The sequence below is a fragment of the Pleurodeles waltl genome, chromosome 9 (assembly GCF_031143425.1).
Source record: "Pleurodeles waltl isolate 20211129_DDA chromosome 9, aPleWal1.hap1.20221129, whole genome shotgun sequence".
NCBI classification, from domain to species: Eukaryota; Metazoa; Chordata; class Amphibia; order Caudata; family Salamandridae; genus Pleurodeles; species Pleurodeles waltl.
The window spans coordinates 375,669,509-375,694,742 of NC_090448.1; the positions used below are offsets into that span (position 1 = coordinate 375,669,509).

The following is a 25,234-nucleotide window of genomic DNA, read 5'->3' on the forward strand; positions in this document are numbered from 1 at the left end:
GCTCTGCTCTTCTCCCTCCATTGCAGCTGCTTATTGCAGTTTTCAAATATGTGCCTCTTGCACCTTCTTTTGCTGCTTTCTGACCTTTCTCTAATTGCTTGCACTTTGTTCCTCCGTTCTGTTTGCATTTTTGCCTTTTCCGACCTTTTGCTTTGTTTCACACGCTTGCTTCCCTGCCACTTCTTCTGCATTTTGCTGTTTTCTGGGCTTTCACTTTTTGTTCTACACCTTGCCTTGCCGTCTCTCTGACTTTTTGCTGTTTTCTGACTGTTTCACTCTGTTTTTACTCTTCCTTGCCTTTTTCCTTCTCTTGCCTTTTTCTGACCTTTCGCTTGCTCTCATTCCGTCCTTCTTCCCTCCATGCTTCTCCTGCCTCTTCTTTCCCACCACTGTTAGCCCCAACGACCTCACCCTTGCGCCCCTCCCTCCTCCCAGGTCCTACTTAATGGCGGCCTCAGTGCAACCACGCAAAAGACAAATCAAAGGTAAACCCGTCCATGCTTGGACATGCCCAGCACCAGGGACCCTAGTTCTGTAGCTCACAGCTACTCCGCCACTGAACTCCGTGCTCTGATCACAGGACACACCAGCGCCCTTTGCTGTCACGCATCCTCATGCTTCATAGAAGGTCCTATCTCGTGCACCCACTGCAGGTTCACCTGCCTCAACAGACACCATGCTACACCAGGCAGACCTCCCACCACACCACCATAACTCCTCCACGCTGCCACAGCACCCAATCACCTTCTTGCGTGCATCCTCCTCAACATGCACTCTATTTGCAAGTACGACACTGAGATTGGGACCTCATCTCCAGCCTATCACTTGACATGGCCTTTCCACACTAAAACATTGCTCAAACCTTCCTCCACTGCCAACATCGCCACAGCAAGGAGAGTACGGAATCATCCACAGGGATAGCATCAACAAACCCGGAGAAGGAATAGCCATTATTCTCAAAGAAACCATTGAATTCACCACCACCAGTGATGCTCCCACCCCAACCATAGAACACCTCAGTTTCAGACTGTAACCCGATGGCAAGTCAATCATCACAGACACCGTCGCCTCCCGGCCACCCTCATCCCAGCTTTTGCAACTCCATCACAAACATCATTGCACCCCTCGCCATTGACTCCAACAACTACATCTCCCTTGGTGACCTCAATCTCCACTTTGAAGTCCACAGTGACCCCCAACACCACCAACCTTGAATTTTTGAGCAACATAGGACTCGCCCAACTCGCCCAGGATCCTACACACACTGCAGGACACACTCTGGACCCCAAATTCACCTCAATCATTCGAGTCACATACATGCAAGTCACCAAACTCTCCTGGACCGACCATTTCATCATCCACTTCAAGATCACCAGCACACCAACCACTGCCCTCATCCGAGAGAAGGAGCCCCCCACCGCAGCTGGTGAAAAATAACTGAAACTCAATTAAATGACGCTCCCAACCGCTCCATCCCCGACCCCGCCACCTCTCTCGACCAGGAAGTCAACTACTTCAACGCATGGATCACTGACCGTGCAAACAACATGCCACTTATCAAGGGAAACAACCACAAAAGGTTCTTCAAACAGGACAGTTGGTACACTGAAGAACTCAGGTCAGCCAAACATGCCTGCAAACATCAGGAAAGAAAATGACGCTCCCCCAAAGCCACAACCGACAGAACGGCCTTCAAGAACTCCCTGAACCTCTTCCATTGGTTTCTAAGCTAGAACAAGAGAGAGGCCTTAGCTACCTGCATTCACTCCAACTCCAGCCACACCAAAGAACTCTTCAGCATCATCAGAGAGTTCTCCAACCCCACCGAGAACAGCATCACTTCCTCACAGGAGCTCTGCGACAACCTTGCAGCCTACTTCCGCAACAAGATTTCCACCATCTACAAGAACTTTGAACCGGTACTGAGCCCACCGACTCCTCAGCTCCCACAGTCCTCCTCCCATCTCCGACACAGAACCCTGAAAAACCGCCTGGAACATCCTGACCACCCAGAAAAGCGCCACTCTTATGAACTCCATCCACTCAGGAGCACCAAATGACCCCCTGCCCACACTGTACCTTCAACCTCAGAATAGACAATTGGCCAAGAACTCACCTCCCTGCTCAACACATCCATAACCACAGCCATGTTCCCAGAAAACTGGAAGCATGCTGAGATCAAATCCTTACTCAAGAAACCGTTGGCCAACCCCAGCAAACTCAAGAACTACCGACCTATCTCCTTACTCTCCTTCCTGGCCAAAGCACTGGAAAAAGCCATCAACAAGCAATTCACCACCCACCTCAGCTTCACCTCCTACTGGACCCCTCCCAATCTGCATTCCGCAGCAACCACAGCACTGAGCACCCTCATCGCTGCTACAGACGACATTTGAGCCCTCCTCACTCTAGGAGAAACAGCTGCCCTGATCCTCCTTGACCTCTTGGCAGCATTCAACATGGTATCTCGCCACAAGCCGATTACCAGGCTACACAGCATTGGTATCCGAGGGAACGCCCTTAGATAGATCTCCTCCTTCCTCACGGGAAGAACCCAGAAAGTCTACCTACCTCCATTAACCTCCAAACTCAAGGACATTAGCTGTAGTGTCCCACAGGGCTCATCACTCAGCCCCACCCTCTCCAGCACCTTCATAACATCCTTGGCCAGCATTGTCAAATCCCACAGGCTCCACATCATCGCATATGTAGACAACACTCCACTTATCCTCTCCCTCTCCAGGGACAACACCACCACCAGAGCCAGATCCACAGTTGCATGATGAGCGTTGTCGACTCGATGAGAGAAAACTACCTAAAGCTTAACACAAACAAAACTCAACCACTGGAACGATTCATGGTGGCCAGCGGAACTAGTTCCTGGGCCCTTTTCGTCTGATCACGCAAGGAACCTCTGCTTCATCCTCGACAGCAAGCTGGCCATGAAATCTCAGATCAACATAGTCTCCTCAGCCTACTTCTTCACTTTGCGCATGCTACGGTAGATCTTCAAGTGGCTCCCCACCAACATCAGACAAACCATCACACAAGACCTCATGACAAGCAGACTCTACTATGGTAATGCCCTCTACTACGGTATCCCCACACATTTCCTCAACAAACTCCATTGGCTCCATATAAAGAAGAGAAGAGATGCAAATTCAAGCTTCTGACCCACTCATAAAAAGTCCTTTGGAACCTGGGACTGACCTAAGTCATCCACTCCCTGATTTTCCAGCAACCGGCCAGACAACTCTCTTCTGTCTACCAATCAATTGCCCACCCCCCACATCTACAGAAGCACCAGCAAAGGATCCTCTTTCTCCCATCGCCCAGCAAACGCATGGAACAACCTTACCCTGCAGCTCTGTACCATCCCCTCTCTACTGGAATTCTGAAAAGAACTCAAGACCTGGCTCTTTGACTGAGCCTATCGCACTCTGCAAGCATCTGGATACCCTCACGGGTGATTAGTGGCGCTGTACAAATCCACTGATTGATTGACTGATAATAGGGAAAGGTTAAACAGTTTCACACAACATTACCCACAAAAATAGATAATATAAAAGCAAGCAACAAATAGATCCACCAAAAAGGGAAGGTTAAAAAGAAACCAATTAAAAAAATTAAAGGCTAATAGACAGCCACAAAAAAGGGTGCCAAAGGTGCAGAATCATAGTAACAAGTGTAAAAAGCCTGTGAAATGGAAGAGGAATGAGAGAGCCAAAAGAAGTAGAAAGAGTAGAGGGCAATATGGAGAGCTGGAAAGAGAATGAGTTAGGAAGTGCAGATACAGGTAGTCCTAGGAACAAATAGAAGAGAACCATGCAAAGCAACTTGAATGAAACGGAGACCCAAAATTGAAAATGTAACCTGTTTTTTCAGAAGAGAGACATAAACCAAAGTACTGAAGAAGCCATAGGAAGAGATCTGCAAAAAAAGAGAAAAAAGGTAAAAAGATACTTGAAGAAGCTTAAAGGAAAGATTCAGACGATAAAGTGGAACCTAGTGGAATGGTAAAAACAATACTCTGTACAAGATGTTGAAAACAACTCATAAGAAGATTGAGTAGAGTGTGCTGTACAAAAAGAAACTTTCTAATAAGAGGACTGCAGAAGGTGTCAAATAGATCAATAAAAGTAAAAGTTATGGTTATATCCACAAAAGGAGAAATGGTAAGGATGTATTTGGAAACGAACTCCCAAAAAGATAAAGGGTAATGATGGATCTAGAACATATATAAAGCTTACACAAAGATACCGATTAAATGGTGACCCAGAGAATGGGTAAAATAACTTTATGGAAAGGGGAGGTTGAAACTAGATGCACAGTTGTTCAAACTGAATGGAGGCCTAGAGAAATAAAGTAATATATCAGTTAAAAAGGTTTGAAGGAAAGACAAGTCCATTGAGAAGTTGCCTTTAAAAATTGAAGTTTCAAGCAAGATGTACAAAAAAGAAAGGGTGTAATATCACTTTTAGAAAGAGGAGTACAGACTAGATTACTAGTGAAAAAATAAAAAGCAAGCCATAAGTAGTGTTCCAAAGAAAGAGACTTCGAGATGTCAAAAAGAAAACAATAAAAAATAAGAGTAAGCCTTGAGAAAGAGAAAGGAAAAAAGTGATCCACAAAAATGAGAGAGATGAAGGAAAGAGCCACAGAAAAAGAAGAGTAGAGGTGAAGTGCAAATCTACAAAACATGCAATGACAAACATACTGATTAATAGTAAGAGACATGAAGTCACACAAATTATCATTTATAGAGATATACATGAAAAATACATAACAAGGATGTAGGAAGTTGGCTCTGTATGTACTATTTCAAAGTAAGGAATAGTATGCACAGAATCCAAGGGTTCCCCTTAGAGGTAAGATAGTTTCAAAAAGAGATAATACTAATGCTCTATTTTGTGGTAGTGTGGTCGAGCTGTAGGCTTATCACAGGAGTAGTGTTAAGCATTTGTTGTACATACACAAGCAATAAATGAGGAACACACACTCAAAGACAATTCCAGGCCAATAGGTTTTTGTATAGAAAAATATATTTTCTTAGTTTATTTTAAGAACCACAGTTTCAATTTTTACATGTAATACTTCAAATGAAAGGTATTGCAGGTAGGTACTTTAGGAACTTTGAATAATCAAAATAGCATATACACTTTTCAAATAAATAACATATAGCTATTTTAAAACTAGACAGTGCAATTTTCACAGTTCCTAGGGGGAGTAAGAGTTTGTTAGTTTTTGCAGGTAAGTAAACCACCTACGGGGTTCAAGTTTGGGTCCAAAGTAGCCCACCGTTGGGGGTTCAGAGCAACCCCAAAGTTACCACACCAGCAGCTCAGGGCCGGTCAGGTGCAGAGGTCAAAGTGGTGCCCAAAACGCATAGGCTTCAATGGAGAAGGGGGTACCCCGGTTCCAGTCTGCCAGCAGGTAAGTACCCGTGTCTTCGGAGGGCAGACCAGGGGGGTTTTGTAGGGCACCGGGGGGGACACAAGTCAGCACAGAAAGTACACCCTCAGCAGCACGGGGTCGGCCGGGTGCAGTGTGCGAACACGCGTCGGGTTTCCAATAGAAATCAATGGGAGACCAAGGGGTCTCTTCAGCGATGCAGGCAAGGGGGGGGGCTCCTCGGGGTAGCCACCACCTGGGCAAGGGAGAGGGCCTCCTGGGGGTCACTCCTGCACTGGAGTTCCGATCTTTCAGGTCCTGGGGGCTGCGGGTGCATAGTCTTTACCAGGCGTCGGGATCTGGGAAGCAGGCAGTCGCGGTCAGGGGGAGCCTCGGGATTCCCTCTGCAGGCGTCGCTGTGGGGGCTCAGGGGGGGCAACTCTGGCTACTCACGGTCTCGTAGTCGCCGGGGAGTCCTCCCTGAAGTGATTGTTCTCCACAAGTCGAGCCGGGGGCGTCGGGTGCAGAGTAGCAAGTCTCACGCTTCCGGCGGGAAACACAAGTTGTTTCAAAGTTGCTGCTTTGTTTCAAAGTTTCAGTCTTTGGTGAACAGGGCCGCTGTCCTCGGGAGTTTCTTGGTCCTTCTAGAGCAGGGCAGTCCTCTGAGGATTCAGAGGTCGCTGGTCCCTGGGGAAAGCGTCACTGGAGCAGTGTCTTTAGAAGTGGGGAGACCGGCCGGTAGAGCTGGGGCCAAAGCAGTTGGTGTCTCCGTCTTCTCTGCAGGGTTTTTCAGCTTAGCAGTCCTCTTCTTCTTAGGTTGCAGGAATCTGACTTCCTAGGTTCTGGGGAGCCCCTAAATACAGAATTTAGGGGTGTGTTTAGGTCTGGGAAGGCAGTAGCCAATGGCTACTAGCCCTGAGGGTGGCTACACCCTCTTTGTGCCTTCTCCCAAGGGGAGGGGGTCACATTCCTATCCCTACTGGGGGAATCCTCCATCTGCAAGATGGAGGATTTCTAAAAGTCAGAGTCACCTCAGCTCAGGTTGCCTTAGGGGCTGTCCTGACTGGCCAGTGACTCCTCCTTGTTTTTCTCATTATCTCCTCCGGCCTTGCCGCCAAAAGTGGGGCCGTGGCCGGAGGGGGCGGGCAACTCCACTAGCTGGAATGCCCTGGGGTGCTGTAACAAAGGGGGTGAGCCTTTGAGGCTCACCGCCAGGTGTTACAGTTCCTGTAAGGGGGAGGTGATAAGCATCTCCACCCAGTACAGGCTTTGTTACTAGCCACAGAGTGACAAAGGCACTCTCTCCATGTGGCCAGCAACATGTCTCGAGTGTGCCAGGCTGCTAAAACCAGTCAGCCTACACAGGTAGTTGGTTAAGGTTTCAGGGGGCACCTCTAAGGTGCCCTCTGGGGTGTATGTTACAATAAAATGTACACTGGCATCAGTGTGCATTTATTGTGCTGAGAAGTTTGATACCAAACTTCCCAGTTTTCAGTGTAGCCATGATGGTGCTGTGGAGTTCGTGCATGACAGACTCCCATACCATATACTCTTATGGCTACCCTGCACTTACAATGTCTAAGGTTTTGCTTAGACACTGTAGGGGCACAGTGCTCATGCACTGGTGCCCTCACCTATGGTATAGTGCACCCTGCCTTAGGGCTGTAAGGCCTGCTAGAGGGGTGACTTATCTATACTGCATAGGCAGTGTGAGGTTGGCATGGCACCCTGAGGGGAGTGCCATGTCGACTTACTAGTTTTGTCCTCACCAGCACACACAAGCTGGCAAGCAGTGTGTCTGTGCTGAGTGAGGGGTCCCCAGGGTGGCATAAGATATGCTGCTGCCCTTAGAGACCTTCCCTGGCATCAGGGCCCTTGGTAGCAGGGGTACCAGTTACAAGGGACTTACCTGGATGCCAGGGTGTGCCAATTGTGGAAACAAAAGTACAGGTTAGGGAAAGAACACTGGTGCTGGGGCCTGGTCAGCAGGCCTCAGCACACTTTCAAATCAAAACTTAGCATCTGCAAAGGCAAAAAGTCAGGGGGTAACCATGCCAAGGAGGCATTTCCTTACAAAGGAGATCTGGAAAAGGGTTTTACTAATAAGGAAACGTACATTGGAAAACAGATTGTAATTTAAAAAAGAAAGGATAAAAAGAAACCGCTAGAAGCTAGAGACATACAGTAAGTGCAAATATAAAATAATTAATGAAAGGGCAATGGGGAGACACCCCAAAAGAAATTATGTAAAAACACTCCGAAGGAAAACAAAAAAGAATAGACTAAAAAAGGAAAGGTTAAACCGATCTATTTAGGATGAAGGGTAAGAGGATAACTAGAAAAAGTGTAACTGAGTGCCAGACAAAAAGGTACCTGATAAAGGCAGACCCGAAAGAAAAACTAAGACACAAAAAGAAAAGGTTAAGGAGAGAACTATTAAGGGTAAGGAGTAGATTAAGACCAAGCGAAAGGTAGAGAATAAGATCATGAAAAGATTATGGGTCAACAGATCCAAGGTAAGCAGTAAATTTGAGACAGAAACAGACTGAATTGAATTAAACCAACAGAAAGGGTGAACTGCAAAAATTGAACATCTGAATTGTGATTCACAAAGAGACTTGTTAATGAGAGTTCTAAAGAACTTGTAAAAAGAGAGCCATGAATCAGTAAATGGGATTTAGATAACTTAGACTCACCAAAAGTAAAAAAAAATAAAAAAAAATAATAAGGAAAAGACCATTAGAAACTGTAAAACTGAGACCCATAAAATGACATGTCAAAAAGGAGCTAATTAAAATCTTTAGGAAGCATGCAAAGAGGAAGAATGACTTTTCACAATTAGAAAAATTTTAAAAAATAAAAAAACAAAGAAAAAAAAGTACCAAGAAAGTACCAAGAGATCCACAAAGTGGGAAAGGGGTAATGAGCTATTCACAGAAGAAGAAATGGCAGGAAAGATAAAGAAGGACCTAGAGTAAAATGCACACTCACAAAAAGTAAAAGGAGAAAGCGAAATGCAGAAATGAGAGGCCTTCATTGAGAGGTAAGATGAATAAAGATCTATAAAATGGTGAAAAACTCTAAAAACCTCAAAAAGATAAATTGAGTATCACTAACAATGGATGAGACACTCACAAAAGGAGCTGAGGTGGACCACATTTACGAAAATAGTAAAATAAAGACTAACAGGAGGGAGGAGTGGTAAGGACAGATACTCAAAAAGAGAGAGCTACCCAGTGAAGAAAAGCACTCACAAATAGAAATAGGAGCATAGCTACTTAGGGAAATTGTAACTGAGAGACTGATAAAAGGCTACACGATATAGAAAGATCTAGGCACTTTGGGAAAAAAGATCCACAAAAAAAGACTGTCTAGTGAGACCCACAAAATGAAAAAGGCTTGTAGAAATGGTCCAAGGCAGCTCAACACAATGAAATAAGGTAAAGCCCGAATGAAAGAACAGATAAGAGTGGCATACTAAAAGTGAAACTGTAAATTTAGATCAACAACAATAGAAGTGGTAAAAGAGTCTCACAAAATATTGACAGATTTAGTCAAAAGATAAAACAGAAACCCAAAAAGGGAGTGACAAAGAGATCCACAAAATCACTTGCTGTAAATAGATCCATTAAGCAAGGGTGAAGTAGCCCTCTGTACAAAGAGTAAAGGTAAGACAGGAAATAAGACAAGACAAGGCAAAAGAAAGCCACAAACTAGAGAGGTCAGCAAAAAATGAAAAAGCTAACACCACCTTGATAAAGAATAAAAAATGATTTACAGCATTACATTAAACAAAGTCAAACATTCACACCTAGTCAGAGATCTGGACCTAAATCCATTGTTTTTTTGCTATTCACGCCATTTCAGATCGGACCCAGCCATATGGAAAGCAGTCTTGACCCTGTTCCTCATGGCAACAGTCCAGCCCGAACTGTCAGGCCAGGTCCTCCCTGGACCAAAAACAAGCATCCTTGGGCTGGTTTATGTTGATGAAATTTAATAAATCCAACCCAAAGAAACTAACACAGAACACCATAAAAAAGAGATAAAAAATGAAAGGCAGTAGAGTGACTAAGAGAAGAGGTAAAAACACCCTCACCTAAAGGTAATGGGTAAAGAAGGACCTAGGAAAGGACCTAGAAAAGACTGCCACAGAAAAAGACCCTGTGAAGAGTGAGGACCAATGAAAGTATAAACAGACCTGGAAAATAGAAAAGTATTTTAGGAAGCTGGCTCTGTATTTACTATATCAAAATGAGATATACTGTGCACAGTGTCCAGGGGTTCTCCAGAGGCTTAACAGAGGCTAAAGTAGATAATACTAATGCTATCATTTGTGGTAGTGTGGTCGAGCAGTTAGGCTTATCAAAGGGTAGTGCAAAGCATTTGTTGTACACACACAGACAATAGAAGCACACACTCAATGACTCAACTCCAGACCAGTGGTTTTTATATAGCAAAAATATATTTTCTTAATTTATTTTTAGAACCACAAGATTCAAGTTGCAGGTAAGTACTTCAATAGTTTCGTATTTCACACATGTATCAACAGTACTTTGTTTGAAATCGGTAAGTTATACAGTTTTTGAATTATTGGCAATAATCTGTTTTAAAAATGGACACATGGCAATTTTCAGAAACAGTTCCTGGGGGGGAAGAAAAGTTAGCTCGATTTGCAGGTAAGTACAACACTTACAGTTTCAGTCTCTGGATTTTAGGAAGTCCACCGGTTGAGTGGGTACTCTGAATCAGGTCTGCCTGCAGGTAAGTACCCGTGACTCAGAGGGAAGACCAGGTGGGATTAGAGGAGCACTGGAGGGGCCACAGGTAGGTACCAAACACACACCATTAGCTGCACAGGGGCGGCCGTGTACAGGGTGCAAACAGGACGTCAGACTTCCAGTGCTGGTCTATGAGGGGACCCCAGAGGTCACTCAGAGGCTGCAGACGAGATCCAGGGGGGTGCCTCGGACACACTACTAGGTGGATAGGGAGGAGGGCTACTTGCTAAATGTTGCTGCACTAGAGGTCGGGTTCTCCAAGGCCCGGGAGCTGCGGGTGCAGTGTGTCTTTAGACGTTGGAAATCTTCATCTGGAGCTTCGCGGTCAGGGGGTCCTAGGGATTCCCTCTGCAGGCATCATCGTGGAGAGGTCAACCCACGGTGGGCACTTGCTCACAATCACTTGGGGACCCTCTCTAGCTCGGTGGACCACCTGGACGTGGGCGTCCGGTGCAGAGTGGTCAGGACTCACGCATTCGGAATGAGACTGGAGTCCTTGGTTGTTGGTTTTTCTTGGACAGGGCCACTGTCATTGCAGTCCTCTGGAGCTGAGCAGAGGTTGCTGGGCCCGCTGGACATGTCGCTGTTCTTTTGCAGGTTCTTTGAAACATGAGACAGGCCGGTAAGGCTGGAACCAAAGCAGTTGTCGTCTTCCTTAGTCTTTGCTGGGGTTTTCAACTAACCAGACCTCCTTCTTGTCAGGTCTCCATGAATCTGGTGAGCTGGGTTCAGGGAGGCCCTTAAATAGTAGATTTAGGGGCGTTTTAGGGGTCACATGGCAGTAGCCAATGGCTACTGTCCCTGAGGGTGGTACACCCTCCTTGTGCCCACTCTCTTTGGAGATGGGGGCACAAACCTAATCTTATTGGTCCCTGTCCTCCAAACCAAGATGTAGTATTCTGCAGGGAGGGGGTCACCTCAGCTCTGGACAGCTTAGGGGTGGTCCTGGCTGGAGTGGTCACTCCTCCCAGTTTTCCCTAATTTTCCCAGCGGACTTGCTGCCAAAAGTGGGACGTTGTCCGGGGGGGCGGGCAGCTCCACTAGCTGGAGTGCCCTAGGGCACTGTAATCCGAGGCTTGAGCCTTTGATGCTCACCACCAGGTGTTACAGTTCCTGTAGGGGGGAGATGTGAAGCACCTCCACCCAGGACAGGCTTTGTTTCTGACCACCGAGAGCACAAAGGCCCTCTCCCTATGTGGTCAGAAACTTGTCTGAAAGTGGCAGGCTGGCACAGACCGGTCAGTCCTACACTAGCAGTTTGGCTGACATACAGGGAGCATCTCCAAGATGCCCTCTGTGTGCATTTTTCAATAAATCCCACACTGGCAACAGTGGGGATTTATTGTGCTGAGAAGTTTGATATCAGACTTCCCAGTATTCAGTGAAGCCATTATGGAACTGTGGAGTTCGTAATGACAGACTCCCAGACCATATACTCAATATGGCTACACTACACTTACAATGTTAGAATAGACTAAGACACTGTAGGGGCATATTGCTCATGCAGCTATGCCCTCACCTGTGGTATAGTGCACCCTGCCTTGGGGCTGTAAGGCCTGCCAGAGGGGTGACTTACCTATGCCACCGGCAGTGGTTTGTGGGTATGGCACCCTAAGAGGAGTGCCATGTCAACTTTGTATTTTTCTCCCCACCAGCACACACAGGCTGCATAGGCAGTGTACATGTGATTGGTGCGGGGTCCCCCATGGCTTCACAATACATGTTGCAGCCCTTGGGAACCTTCCCTGACCACAGGGCCCTTGGTACCGTGGGTACCTATTATAAGGGACGTATCCGTGTGCCAGGGTTGTGCCAATTGTGAAAACTAAGGTACAGTTTTTGGGAAAGAACACTGGTGCTGGGGCCTGGTTAGCAGGATCCTAGCACACTTTTAATCAAAGTTGGCATCAACACTAGGAAAAAAGTGAGGGGGAGGTAACCATGCCAACAGTGGCACTTTCCTACAGGTATGATGAGAGATTTACAAAAAGAGAAAGTGACTACTGGTACATAGAGCTTAGGATAAAAACTAAAATCTATAAAAGATTAAGGACTCTAGGAGACTCTTAGAAGGTTAATAGGTGGAAAGAGCGACGGCCACAGGAGAGAAGAGAAGAGAAACTCACAGAAATTAGAAGTGGTAGAACGATCTCCACAAACAAATATGGATTAATGAAAGGCCAAAAAAAGAAATGATTAGAAAAATAGAGACTGGGTAAACAGAGACAGACGGTAAAGTTAAAAGCTGCACAAATCACAGGATAGTGCTAAACCTAGTGAAATGTCAAGAGAGACCCACTAACAGGATTAAAGAGAGACATATATATAAAAAAGATTATAAAGGGCCAGATGTATCAAACATTTTTGCAATTGCAAAAATGCGTTTTGGTATGTAACAAGTCCCCTTTGTGATTCGGTATTATAAAGGGGCGTGTCAAGGGCGTCCCTTCCCAGTACCGAATCGCAGAGGTATATATGATGGTTTTGTGACCGTGAAATCAGTCGCAAAACAATTGCAGTTACCACCTACTTCAAGTAGGTAGTAACCCATTCGTGAAGGGGAAGGGGTCCCCAATGCATGTGAAAACGTTCTTTTAAAAATGAAAAGGAAACTTTTCATTTTTAAACACATTCCGTTTTCCTTTAAGGAGAACGAGCTGCATTAAAAAAATATATATATATATATAGATATATTGCTTTATTGAAAAGCATTCACAGACATGGTAGTCTACTGAGCCCAGCAAATTGCGACCTACCTCATGAATATTGATGAGGTAGGTCCATTTGCGAGCCCTTGCGAATCGCAGTATGAAACTCCTGGAGTGTCATACATTCAAATAGCGATTACTTAATTGCGATTTGCTAAAAATCGCAATTAGGTCATCGCTATTGTAAAGATTGATACATCTGGCCCAAAATGTTTTTTTATGGATAAAAAAAACAAACAAACAGAAAAAAGGCAAAAAGTGATTCGCAAAAGAAAAACTTGTTAGGCCTAACCTTTTAAAGAGACCCATAAAAATGAGAGGGTAAAGAGAACACAAAATTAAATAAGTTTTTACCAGAAACACGTGATAAGTGAAATCCTAAAGGGAATGAAGGAGTCTGTAATAGGGAAACCCATACAGTAGATAGGGTGAAGATTGATCTAAAGAAAGAGTTATTTACAGAAGCAAGGGCAAAAGTGGAATGGTTAAGGGAGAGCTTTGAATAGATGAAGGACTAAAATATCTAGACGTAGTGTATTTGAGTGACTTACAAAATGATAAACGGCCAAGGCAGACCCAGGGAAAGAGTTCATTGGACCCAAAAAGGTTAGAGAAACCATAAAAGATGCCCCAGAGTAGAGATGAAGTGTTGAAATATTCACAAAAGTAAAAATGCAATGGGAAACTTCACAAATATTTAAAGAAAGACTCCTGTAAAGTGGTAAGGTATAAACGTTTTATTGAAAGTTTAGAAGAGAAACCCACTAAAGACAGAAGGTAATGGCATATCTAATGAAAGACTGAAAGAGAACCCCAAATGTTATAAGGGAAAAGGGGTATTCAGAAGAAGAAAAAGGGTATAAAACTGATCCACCCATGTTCCCTTTTTTCTTCACCTTGAGGAGTAGTAATATTATTAACAAGTGATATCTGCTGTAAATCAGATTCTTTGTTGCTCAATATTCTGGATTGTGTCATGTGGTAGTGTTTTGTTATTTGTTATTATAATTTCCTAGTGTCCAGCGTTGTAATTAGCCTCAAAGTGATGAGATAGCCAAAAATAGCACAGAGACTACATGCCAGTAAAAAATGTTATTCCTCAACTAAGAATATATTTTAATGCCTTCTAGATTCCTGAAGCATCAGCAAACCCCATTACTGCTGCAGACAACTCTAAAAAGAAGCCCAGCAGTCAAGCTAATAAGAAGCCAGCCAGGGACAATCTAGGATCACAGGTTTGTTGTGGTTGGGCCTGGTTGGTTATGGTGGTGTAGGAATAGAGTTTAGGTTTTTCCTTCTGATATGATTTTGCTGAGCTATAAAATACAAAATGGGCTATAGAGGCAAATGTGTAGCAACGTTAGGACTTCAGTGATAGGATTATTTTGAAACAAGCTTGGTTTTAAATAAAGTTATATCCCACTCACTTCCCTTGCTTGCTGCGCCACTGGATTCAAGCTAGCCTGGCTGATTAAGGGTGATACCCTGAAACCGGTCCCAGGATGCTTGAATCCTGTCCAGGGAGGACCTGGCTTCGCAGTTCGGGCTGGACTGCGACTATTGGGAGCAGGGTCAAGACTGATTTGCATATAGCTTGGTCTGAACTGGGGTGACGTGGCAAGCAAAATAACGATGGATTAAACCCAGATCTGTGACTGGGGGTGAGTGTTTGAAAAGTTTCAACACTCCGTCCATCATTTTATTTTGTGATATTGACCAGTGATAGGCATACTGGGATTGTGCCGCCATGTAATACAGTTGAATATCTGGCACCCCAAACCTGCGTCGGTCATATGGGAGTGTAAACATTTCCCAGAGAATATGAGGCTGGTGGCCAGTCCAGACAAGTCTCGTCAAGAAGCCCCGCAAGGTGGCAAAAAAATTGTTGGTGAATGGAATGGGAATATTCGTAGACAGATACAAAAATTGGGGGAGAATCACATTTTAAAGCTAGCAATGCGTCCCAATATAGCTAACGGTAATTTCATCCATTGCTCTACTTGGGTAGTAAGGTTGTCAATGGCTGTGCCATAATGACTTCAGTTTTATCCCTATGTAAAAATATACCCAGATATTTGGGAGAGTCTGTACACCAGCACACGGGATGTTCATGAGTGAGTGGAACAGTGGCCTCAGTTAGTGGAAAGAATTCTGACTTGCTCCAGTTAATCGACAGACCGGAAGAGGTCCTAAAACGTATCACTTCACAAATGAGCAGAGGCAAATTGACAGACGGGTCACGGACAGATAATAATATATCATCCGCATAGAGTGAGGCTAATAAGGGGCCATGGCCAAATTGGAGGCCTCGGTGGAGATAGTGCTTCAGCAGGTGTCTAACAAGGGGGTTCATAGTAACAATGAACAGGAGTGGGGAGAGCAGGCAGCCCGGCCTGGAGCCCCTAGTGATTGGAAAAGTGTCTGAGTGTGTGCCCTTCACCTGAAGGCATGCCACGGGGTCCTTGTAGAGCAGCAGTATGAGGTCCCTAAAATCATTGGGTATCCCCAGTTTGAACAGGCTTGCATGTAGGAATGAGCATTGCAGCGAATCAAATGCTTTTTCAGCATCCAATAGTGCAACCATAGTGCGGGTAGTGGTGAAATCTGGTTCAGCACTGAGAAAATTGTGCAAAGATTGATAGAGGTGAAGCGAGATTGCATCGGAGACAATATACGATCCATTAAAACTGATATGCGGGCCAACATTTTTTTTGTCATGGTTCAAGAGTGAAAGTGGTCTGGTGGAGGTGCACAGATTTATCAGGTTTCAACAGTGAAGTGATGGCAGCTTCACACACAGCAGTAGGAAGTATGCCTGTCCCAAGTGACTCAGTGTAGACCTCTAAAAGGTGTGGGCTAAGATGGATTTGTACGCTTTATAAAAGTTCCTGGTAAAGCCATCAAAGCCGGGGGCTTTAGAGCCACTGAGGCCATCGATAGCTTGGATGATTTCCTCACATGTAATAGGGGCAGCCAGGAACTGCTGCTGTCTGGGTTCAAGCAACACCATGGCCACTTCAGTCAGGTAATCTGACAGCACGGATGCGCTCTCACTCATACGCGACATTTACAGCTGGTGATAATAGTATGTGAATGTGGCAAGGATCATAGAGTTGTTAGTGGTATTTGTGCCATCCTCAGGCTGGAGGCTTGTGACATCTGTGGCATGGTAGGGGGGTTGCAGGAACTGAGCTAGAGTATGGCTATTACCCTCTCCCTCACCATACCTGCGTGCCTTGGCATATTTGCCCAGGTATGCCACCTAGCGTTCAGCCAGGTCAAGGAACTCCTGCAGGAGTGTGGATCAGCTGTACAGGTGAAACAAATGTGCGTTAGACATTTTATGTTTATGTAGATCCCGCAACAGCCACTCTACCTGAGCCAAATTGTTCCTTATACTGCAGGGTACACCCGCATGTTTTGAAATGCATGCACCCCTTATGTGGGCTTTAAAGGCCTCCCAGTGCGAGTTGCGAAGGAGCAAGTATTGGTAACAAAGTATTCCTTTATATCATCACGGGCTTCCTGCCAAAAGACCATCTAAAAGCGGGGTTTCGAGGAAGCACCAGCGTTTAGCGAAGTAGCTGGAGCATGGCACGAGGAGAGTCATTATCACCAGGGCATGATCGTAGAGACTGCACAAATGATGTGCAATATCAGTGAGCCATAGGAGGGCTCCAGGAGAGCCATACCAGTCATCTATGCACATTCAAACATTGCGTGGGGTGGAGTAAAAGGTATAGTTTTTCATGTAGGGTTTGCAAGATCGCCAGGCATAATTTAGCTGGAATGTCTGCAAGAACCTATAGTGATCTAGGATTTGTGACTGTGGAAGAGCCAGTTGTGTCAAGCGGGGGTGGCATATGAAATTGAAGTCACCCCCTCCCCCCATGAAAATTTAGTCCACTTGAGTGCAGCCTATTAACGTACACAGTTCATGATAAAACTCCGGAGAATCAGAATAGGATTCATAAATATTATCAAGGAGTACTGACGTATCTGCCAGTGTACTAAATATTAACAGGTATCTACCCTTAATGTAGACGACACACTCCTGGCAAACAAAGGGAATGCTCTTATGGACTAGGATACATACTCGGCTGGAGTATGAGCTGTAGTGTGCAAAGCAACTAGTGAAACCTCAAGTGGCGGCAAATGTGCAGGCTTCGTGGGGAGAAAGGCGTGTCTTTTGTAACAATGCTGACTTAACCCCTTGCCTGGTTAAATAGGAGAGCACCTGCTTCCATTTTCTGGGGTTATTGAGGCCTCCGATATTCCATGTCTTACATGGAAATTCAAGCCCCGAATTCACATCAGAATGGTGCATCATTCAGTTTATGGTAAATAGTGTGCAGACACGTGAGGTTGTGTTGCTGGAAAGTCAATCAGGATTCCATTGGTGTGACAACGAAAGTCAAACATAACAATATAATTCAACGTTCTCCCCCCACCCACATCAGAAGTACAACTCTCTGGTGAATACCAACATCCCAAAAAAAAATCAAGTAAAAAGGCATTTTGGTATACACCGTGGGGTCAGGGGGTGACAACCCTCAGGGGAGCATTGCCCGACGATACGGTGGGCCTAAGGATTAAGAGGGCTGTCCAACCAAGCAATTAGCCCACCAATTGTGAAGAAAGGAAAGAAGAGTTACTGACCAAACCATGGAAAGCAATTAGGGGCAAAAAAACTGCAATCAGGACAGTGCCTAGAGTACAAAGGTGTCATGTCGCTCTGGGGTCCCAAGGAGGTGGCTGAGAGACACCCACACGGCAGACAGTGGTCAGGTAAGTTCACATCTAGCTTGTGTTTGCAGACATGAGGAACATTAGCAGGGGCCTGGAATATGTGGTAGTGTCCATTTATTTCAACGTTCAAGTTTCCTGGGTATAACATACTGTATTTGAGGCCTCACTTCTGTAGGGTACATTTCACATCCGTAAACTTGCTTTGTGCCTCTTGAATTGCCTGTGTGAAGTCTGGAAAAAAAGATAGTCATTCCCTGATATTATATTGGTCAATTTTCACGAGCCAGCAGCAGCTCTGTTTCCCAGTAATGGAAATTCCTCAATTGGGCAATGATAGGACAGGGGCAGGCACCTGGTATAAGACGAGGTCCAAGTGTTCTTTGGGCTCTTTTCATGACGAAGGTCGCTGTGAAGGCAGGTCTATCAAACAGTTTCACCAATAGGTTTTCCACAAATATGTCAATGTGCCCAATTTCGGTGTGGAGGTCGTTGCACCTGCAGGTCCTCGTTCTTCGTAGTAGCGGTTTTTAGAATGCACCCTACTTTCTCAAGGCGCTTCAGGATGTCCACACTCCTGTGTTCCATCTCTGAGATTCTGCGCTCTGCGCCATCAAGTCTTGTGGCGTGTTTGTCCAGGTGGTCATGCATGTGGTCCAATCGGCTGCTAAGGGTGTCAAGTCATGTATTGATGGCCTGGAAGCTAGCATGCAATTCAGCTATGACTGCAGCAGTGCCATTGGAGGATGGGTGGAATGCCTTTCCTGGAGGGTGTGTTGTCACTGCCTGGGAGGAGTGCTGGTGCCGCACGTCCTCACAACCTCAAAGGACACCTGCTTCTGCTTAGGTTCACCACTTCCCGTTGCGCCAACGAGGTAGAGGCAGTCAGTAGATGCAGAAGCATATGCCTGGCAGTCTCACATAGACAAGGGAGCGCAGCGCAGCGCAGTCGTCTCCCCGCAACAGAAAAGTAACCAAAAGGTTGGCACAGATAGTATTGCCCCAACCCAGTCCCCTGCAGTGGAAATAGGTAGGCTGTCGGGAAGGCCTTTGTAGACTGGCTTAGCAGTATGTTTTGAACAAGTTCACCGCAGCTGGAGAAAGGCACACAGGTTTGTGAAAATGATGAGGCCTTAGATGGTTAGTCAGAGGGTAGCATGAATAAAATACTTTATACCCACATGTTTCCAGTGCTGCACAAAACAGAATAAGCAAGTTGTCTTGAAGAGTATGGTAGGTACAACAGTCGTCACAATGCCCAGCAGTGATCGGGGGGATCCATCAATCCCTCAGGACACAGTTACCAACTCACCATGCAGGCCACTTATCGCAGTAGCAGCTTCCAGGCCCCATCTCCAGGTGATGTGAGATCAGTGCAAGCTCGTTTGTGGTCATACCCCTCTGTGACTGTTTGGGAAAGGGAGAGGGGTCACAGGCCCCGCTTCCTGCAGTCAGTCCACAGCGCTCGTCCGAACGAGCCACCAGGTATGCCACGCGACAGCAGCTGATCCACAAGCAGTAGGCCAGAGCAGCTGCAGCGCAGCCCACAAGGAGCAGCAAGCCTCAGATAGGCGTCAGATGGGCCGGTAGCGAGGTTGCATGGGCCTCCCAAGGGTCGGCAAGGCAGCAGAGTGGTAAGCCGCTCTCAGCTGTCCCCAGTATAGGCACTAAGGGGGAAAATTGAAGGTGGATGGGCACCTGGGGATGATGATTGTTGGGGGATTCCTCTGGAACTTCAGTGCTGTGCAGAAATCTTGGTGCCGGCTTGACCACACCCCTACTTCCTCCTCCTATTAATTAATTTGAGAATAGTCTTAACATTTATCTTTCATCTTTGGTCATTATCCCCTAATATGGTGGCATCTTATCCACCTATTCCCACACCTTGTACGTTTTGAATTGTGGAAAACCAATGCTGAAGCCTTTTTTAAATTAATTAGTTTGTTTCCATTAACTATAAATTCATTAAATGGATATCATAACACAATGTGGATAAGTATAGAACGTCTATTGACATTTTAGAAAGGAAACTCTCAAAAGAGATCAGGTAGGAACATATCTAATGAAAGGCTAAAAGAGAAATCCAAAAAGAACAAGGGAAAAGGGAATTCAGGAGAAGAGAAACTGTAAAGAGTAATACTTCCACTTTCACAGGTTTCTGCACAGTGACGAGTAGTAATCTTATTAACAAGTGGTATTGGGTGTTAAATCATAGATTCTTTGTTGCTCAATATTCCTGATTGTGTCATGTGCTAGTGTTCTCTTATTATTCTTTCTATTGTTCTACTATCTAGCTTTAAAATTAGGCAAGAATTGGTGACAATAGCATGGAGACTGCATGCCAGTGACAACCAGTATTCCCCAACTAACATGTTTAAATGACTTCCAGATTCCTGAGCAAGCAGCACAACCCGATGCTGGGGCAGACGATCCTAAAAAGAAGCCCAGCAGTCAAGCTGATAAGACGCCAGCCAAGGAAAACGTAGGATCACAGGTTTGTTGTGGTTGGGCCTGGATGGTTATGGTGATATGAGCATCCAATCAATGGTGGTCATGTTTTTCCATCTTATATGGTAGGGCCAAGATGTATAAATCCAAAATGAGCTATAGGGGCAAAGGTGCTGCAATGTTAGGACCTTAATGATAGAATTATTTAGAACCAATATTCATTATGTACAAGGTTGTGTTCCACTCAGTTGCACTTTCCATTGTAGTATATAAGTGGTAATGTCATATTTACAACAAGCATTGGCAAAGCCAGTAGGTCTGGCATTGGCCGTGATTCTTTTGACAAATCTTGTTTTGTTTTTTTATGGCTTTTGAAAAATTGTATTGTTCAAGAAGCAACCAGGTGTTCATAAATCGAACAAAAATTGGCTAAAGGCAAAACATTTTTTTGGTCTAAAAAAGCAGACATTCCCATAGAACGTACTGGCACCGAAGGAAAGTAGTTTGTGTGTGAATGCGTTCCATATGAAAGAGCAGTATACCATAAGTTATAGTAAAGTCAGTCAGTGACTGAAGTGGGCTGACATATTGCCCTTTGGTGCATCCTGGAGTGATTGGAAGAAAAATGTGAATGATGTAACCACAGACTAATGGATGACGTCTGGTTGAAAACCCCTATACGTATGTAGGTTATACACATCATTTTAGTAACATCAAGAGGTCTTGGCTAACAGAATTAAAAAAACAATTGGTTTCGTATTGCCTGCATGTCTCTTGCCTTTGAGAAATAAGGTAAGAAAGAAATCAAGAAAGGAAGAATATAAGAGGAAAATAGAAGGAAAGGAAAGACCAAATATAAAAGGAAGGAGAAGCTAGGAAGGACAGAAAGAAGGAAGAGCAGAGGGGAGAAAGAACAGAAAGAATGAAGGCAGGAAAGATTAGAGAAAGATGAAAAGAAAGAGTAAAAAAAGAAAAGGAGGACAGAAGAAAGGAAGAATAGAAAGCAAGAAAGCAAAGAAAAAAAGTCACAACGGAAAGAAAGCAATAATGGAGGAAAGAAGGAAAAAGAAAAATAGAAGGAAGGAAGAAGAGATAAAAGAGAAGGAGGGAAAGAAGGATCGATGAAGGAAAGCAAGAATAAATGAAGGAAGGAAAGGAGAAAAGACGGAAAGCAAAAATTGAGAAAAAAAAACAAAGGAAGGAAGAAGTGATAGAAGATATGGAGGGAAAAAATTTACTATGAAGGAAATCATTAGTGAAGAAAGGAAAGAAGGGAAGGAAGAAGGAAAGAAAGCAAGAATGGGGAGGGAAAAAAGGAAATGACAGAATGAAGAAAATATAAGACAAGAAACAAGGAAGGAATTACTGAAAGAAAGGAAGAAAAAAAGAATGCAAAAGCAAAAGAAGGTCAGAAGGAAAAGGAGAGAAGGAAAGGAGAGGAAGAAAGGAAAGAAAGAAAGACAGACAAGGTTGGTAGGATTGGTAGAGCATACTGATAAGCTTATATTTAGAGTCCATGTGAGCCAATGGGAATTATTAGCAGTCAGATAAACAAGGCCACTTACAAGAATTTACAACAGCTTTAGCGGGAGATGGGATCTGATGAAGCTGGAATGTGCCCTGTGTTTACACCAACCGTATCCTATCATCACCTAAGACTAAAGTAATTATAAAGTAAAAAAGAAAACCACTGGCACTGAAGGGGAACTATGTTGTATGCAGATGTGCTTCTTGTGAAAAAGCAAAATGCAGACACTCAACTGAAGTTAACTTGTGGCTGAAGTAGGCTGACCCATTGCCCCCATTGTATGCTGTAGTGAGCCAAAGCATAATGGGAATGAAGCAACATCAGGCGAATGGAAGAAGAATGGTGGCTTAAAGTCCCTTAAGTAATTATATTAGACCTATAATTTGGGTGGTACGGCCAGAAGCGCAGAGTCTTCCTCCGTCTCCCTTTTTGCCTACTATCCTACCACGCACAGCTACGCCGCAGCTTGGAGGTATTTATAGATCAATCCATTGAACTGTGTTGCTGCTCTGCAGTGCCCTGATTTGTGCCCATCACTACTTGCCTGATGCACAGCGACTCCTGCGGCACCCACCTGCCACTACCTGGCCTCTGCACTTTGAGTCCTGATCAGAACTGTTCTACTGCTGTTCCTGGCCCACGTGGGGTGCGACATATGTGGGTGTCCAGCCTGCTTTGGCAGTACATGAAAACTTTGCACTACAGTAGACACCCCTTGTGCACAGCCTCCCTCGTGGTAAGCTGCGCAGCCTGGTCGACCTCTGCATTTCTGGCGCTCCTTCTACTGCTCCATTGACCTCCTCATAAGGTGCCTTGATATACCCTGGCGTTATAAACTCCTGTGATGCTGTCCCAGTCACAGTGACTGTTGCTAGTACCTCCAGGTGGTAGACTAGACACGGTGATGACTTACCTGGCTTTGCTAACCACATCTGCTCCTTTGCGTGACAAAGTACCTCAGCACGCCATTGACTATGGTGCGTGGAGATACTAAACAGCGAAAACTGCCGTTAGAGCCTACTAGGGAGGGAGACCGACAGGAGACCGTCGCCAGTGTGGAGGGAGGGATGACTGGTACCATGGACCGGGAGCCTGTCCCGACGTGGCGTCAATCATGGCAGAGCTCCTCGTAGGGTTTTGCGCCATTGACGCCCGGTTCGACACACTTTCGTTGTGCATTGACGGCATGGGAGAACGTATGGATCACCAAAAAAGTTTGCCTGGATAGTGCTGAAGGACGCATCTAGACTCTGGAGGATAACTCTAGTGTGATGAAGAAACAACTGGAGAAGGTTGAATTGATCCTTAAGTTGGTGGCCATAAAGAACAAGGATCTTAAAGCCCAGTCTCGCTGCAGCAACCTGCGTATGCTGGGAGTGACGGAATCCACAGATAATGGGTGCATGGACCTCTTTGTCGAACTCCTCTTGTCTGACTTATTTGTGCACCCTAATTTCGCATCCACATTTGTGGTAGAGTGTGCCCAACACTCTCTTGTCCCTCGTCCTGCTCCTGGCACCCCGCTGCATCCCATTATAGCACAGCTTCTTAACTTTCGAGACTGGGACACAGGACATGCCGAAGCGTTGTTCAACCCTCTTGGTGTATACCACACTGCTGTTTTTTTAGGGTAGTTCCATGCCCAATGGAGGGTAGTGAATAGGGATTTTATGCTTGTTGTTTGAGTGGTTCCTTTTGCATTTTGGTCACAATGGGAAATAACATGCCACAGGTACATGGTTCCGTACATTTCTTCACCAAGTTAGTTGATGGCACATGACGGCCGTAGCGCTGTCGTCAAGCTCGCATTCATGTCCTCGAATATTAGGGGCATCAACAACCCACACATGGGCAAACAAGGGTTACAGTATTTTACGCGCCACAGCATGAAATAGCATTTCTACAGTAGACTCACCGCCCCACCCTTGGCTGCTCCTACTCCTGTGCAGCTTCATAGGACTCCCACTGTTACTTTTCTATCTATAGCACCCATTCTCGCGGAGTGTGCATTTTGATACATAGATCCATTCCCTTTCATCCTGCGGATCACTTTACTGATGACACTGGTCATTATGTGGCAGTTTCTGGAACGCTGGCCAGCCAGAGTATACTCATTCTTAACATATACGACCCAAAAGTAGACTTCTCCCACTTTTTTCACTACCTGATGTCTTTGGGTCACGTAGGCGCTGATCATATTATTCTAGGAGGAGACATAAATCTTCTACTGGGACCAACTGCTACACTCCACCCCCCTACAGGTTTTTTGTTCCCTTTGCAACACCTTTGTTTTGCAGGATACTTGCCGACTGATGCATGCTAATACCCCTGGTTATACTTTTTTTTCAGCACTTTATGACACATGGTCCGGTATTGATTACTGGCTGCTCTTGAGTGCTGCCACTCCGTGGTTGAGAGAGATTATCCATCTCTCACACAAACACTCTCTATTTCCCCATTCCGATGGTACTTGAGATGCCATATGGAGGGGGTGTGGAGGGATATTGGTGATTTCCTTGTAATTCTTTATTAGATGAAGTATTTCGCTCTGAACTAGGCACATCTATCAACGATTACTTTGAATTGAGCAAAGGCCCAGTGTCGACACATGCAGTACTCTGGGAGGCTTTTAAGTCATACATCTGTGGGATCTCCATTTCTAAGCACTTAGGGGTATTTCACGATATCAGGAACACTATTGCCTGCATTGAAACTCTGCTCCGAGAAATAGGTGACCCTCACACCCAGCAGCAACATGGTCTGCAAGTATTGCACTGTTTGGCTCTCCTTGATGATTTCAGGGAGTCGGCAGAGCGACATGTTGCCTTTCTTGGGAAGTACACTAAGACCCGACAATATGGCATGTCTGCTTCGTGAACGCCCCCCAGCCCTCCGAGGCAGTGCCTATGTGCCTGTACCGCAGTGTGACAGCGGGGTTAGAATCATTGACAACGCAGAGATCCTGGCGGAACTTCTCCACTACTACTCTACTCTCTATACTACACCCAGTACATGAGATACGAGCTGCTATATCTGGTTATCTCTCTGAGATTGCTATGGTTTGGCTGTCACAGGCTGAACAGCAGTTTCTCAGTGAGCCAATCTCTACAAAGAATTATACAGGTGATAGATGCCCTCAATACATTGATTGATTGATTGAATGGGTTGTAGGCCCCCAGTCTAAATGGCCTAACCAGGGACCTTTTACAAAGCATACAATCAGTTATTGGCCACACAGCTCCTTGAGGTTTACACAGAATCCCTGGAAACTGGGGCACTACCCCGACACTTTGTGAGACTTTTATTGTGCTCCTAGTCAAACAGGGTACAAGTTCCTTACATTGCAGCTCCTACAGACCCCTATCGCTAATACATTTTGTCACCAAGATACTGGCTAAGGTACGGTCGACTCGATTGTCCCCTCACCTGGACAAATTATTCCCCTTGCAGTCGGGCTTTGTTCCAGGACGTTTCACAATTTACGTACGGTGTTCTCCGTGCTCCACAGGATTTCTCCCAGTGTGCCAGCTGCAGTTGACCTACTCGACGCGGAGAAGGCATTCAGCTCCCTCAAGTGGCCCTTTCTGCTAGCAACACTGCATAAGTTGGGACTTCCCCACAAATGTATATCA

The 25,234-nt window shown here is 45.3% G+C and overlaps 1 protein-coding gene across 3 annotated transcripts in view; it reads left to right on the forward strand.

Moving 5' to 3' along the window:
• Positions 1–25,234, forward strand: part of LOC138259329 (transmembrane protein 87A-like) — a 425,924-nt gene that overhangs the window by 160,904 nt on the left and 239,786 nt on the right. For 2 of the 3 annotated variants that reach the window (XM_069206965.1, XM_069206967.1), the window contains 2 exons: positions 14,011–14,115; positions 20,016–20,120. In XM_069206965.1, the coding sequence (XP_069063066.1) occupies positions 14,011–14,115; positions 20,016–20,120 (210 nt within the window). The remainder of the gene's footprint in view (positions 1–14,010; positions 14,116–20,015; positions 20,121–25,234) is intronic. The other variant, XM_069206966.1, reaches the window with a different exon arrangement.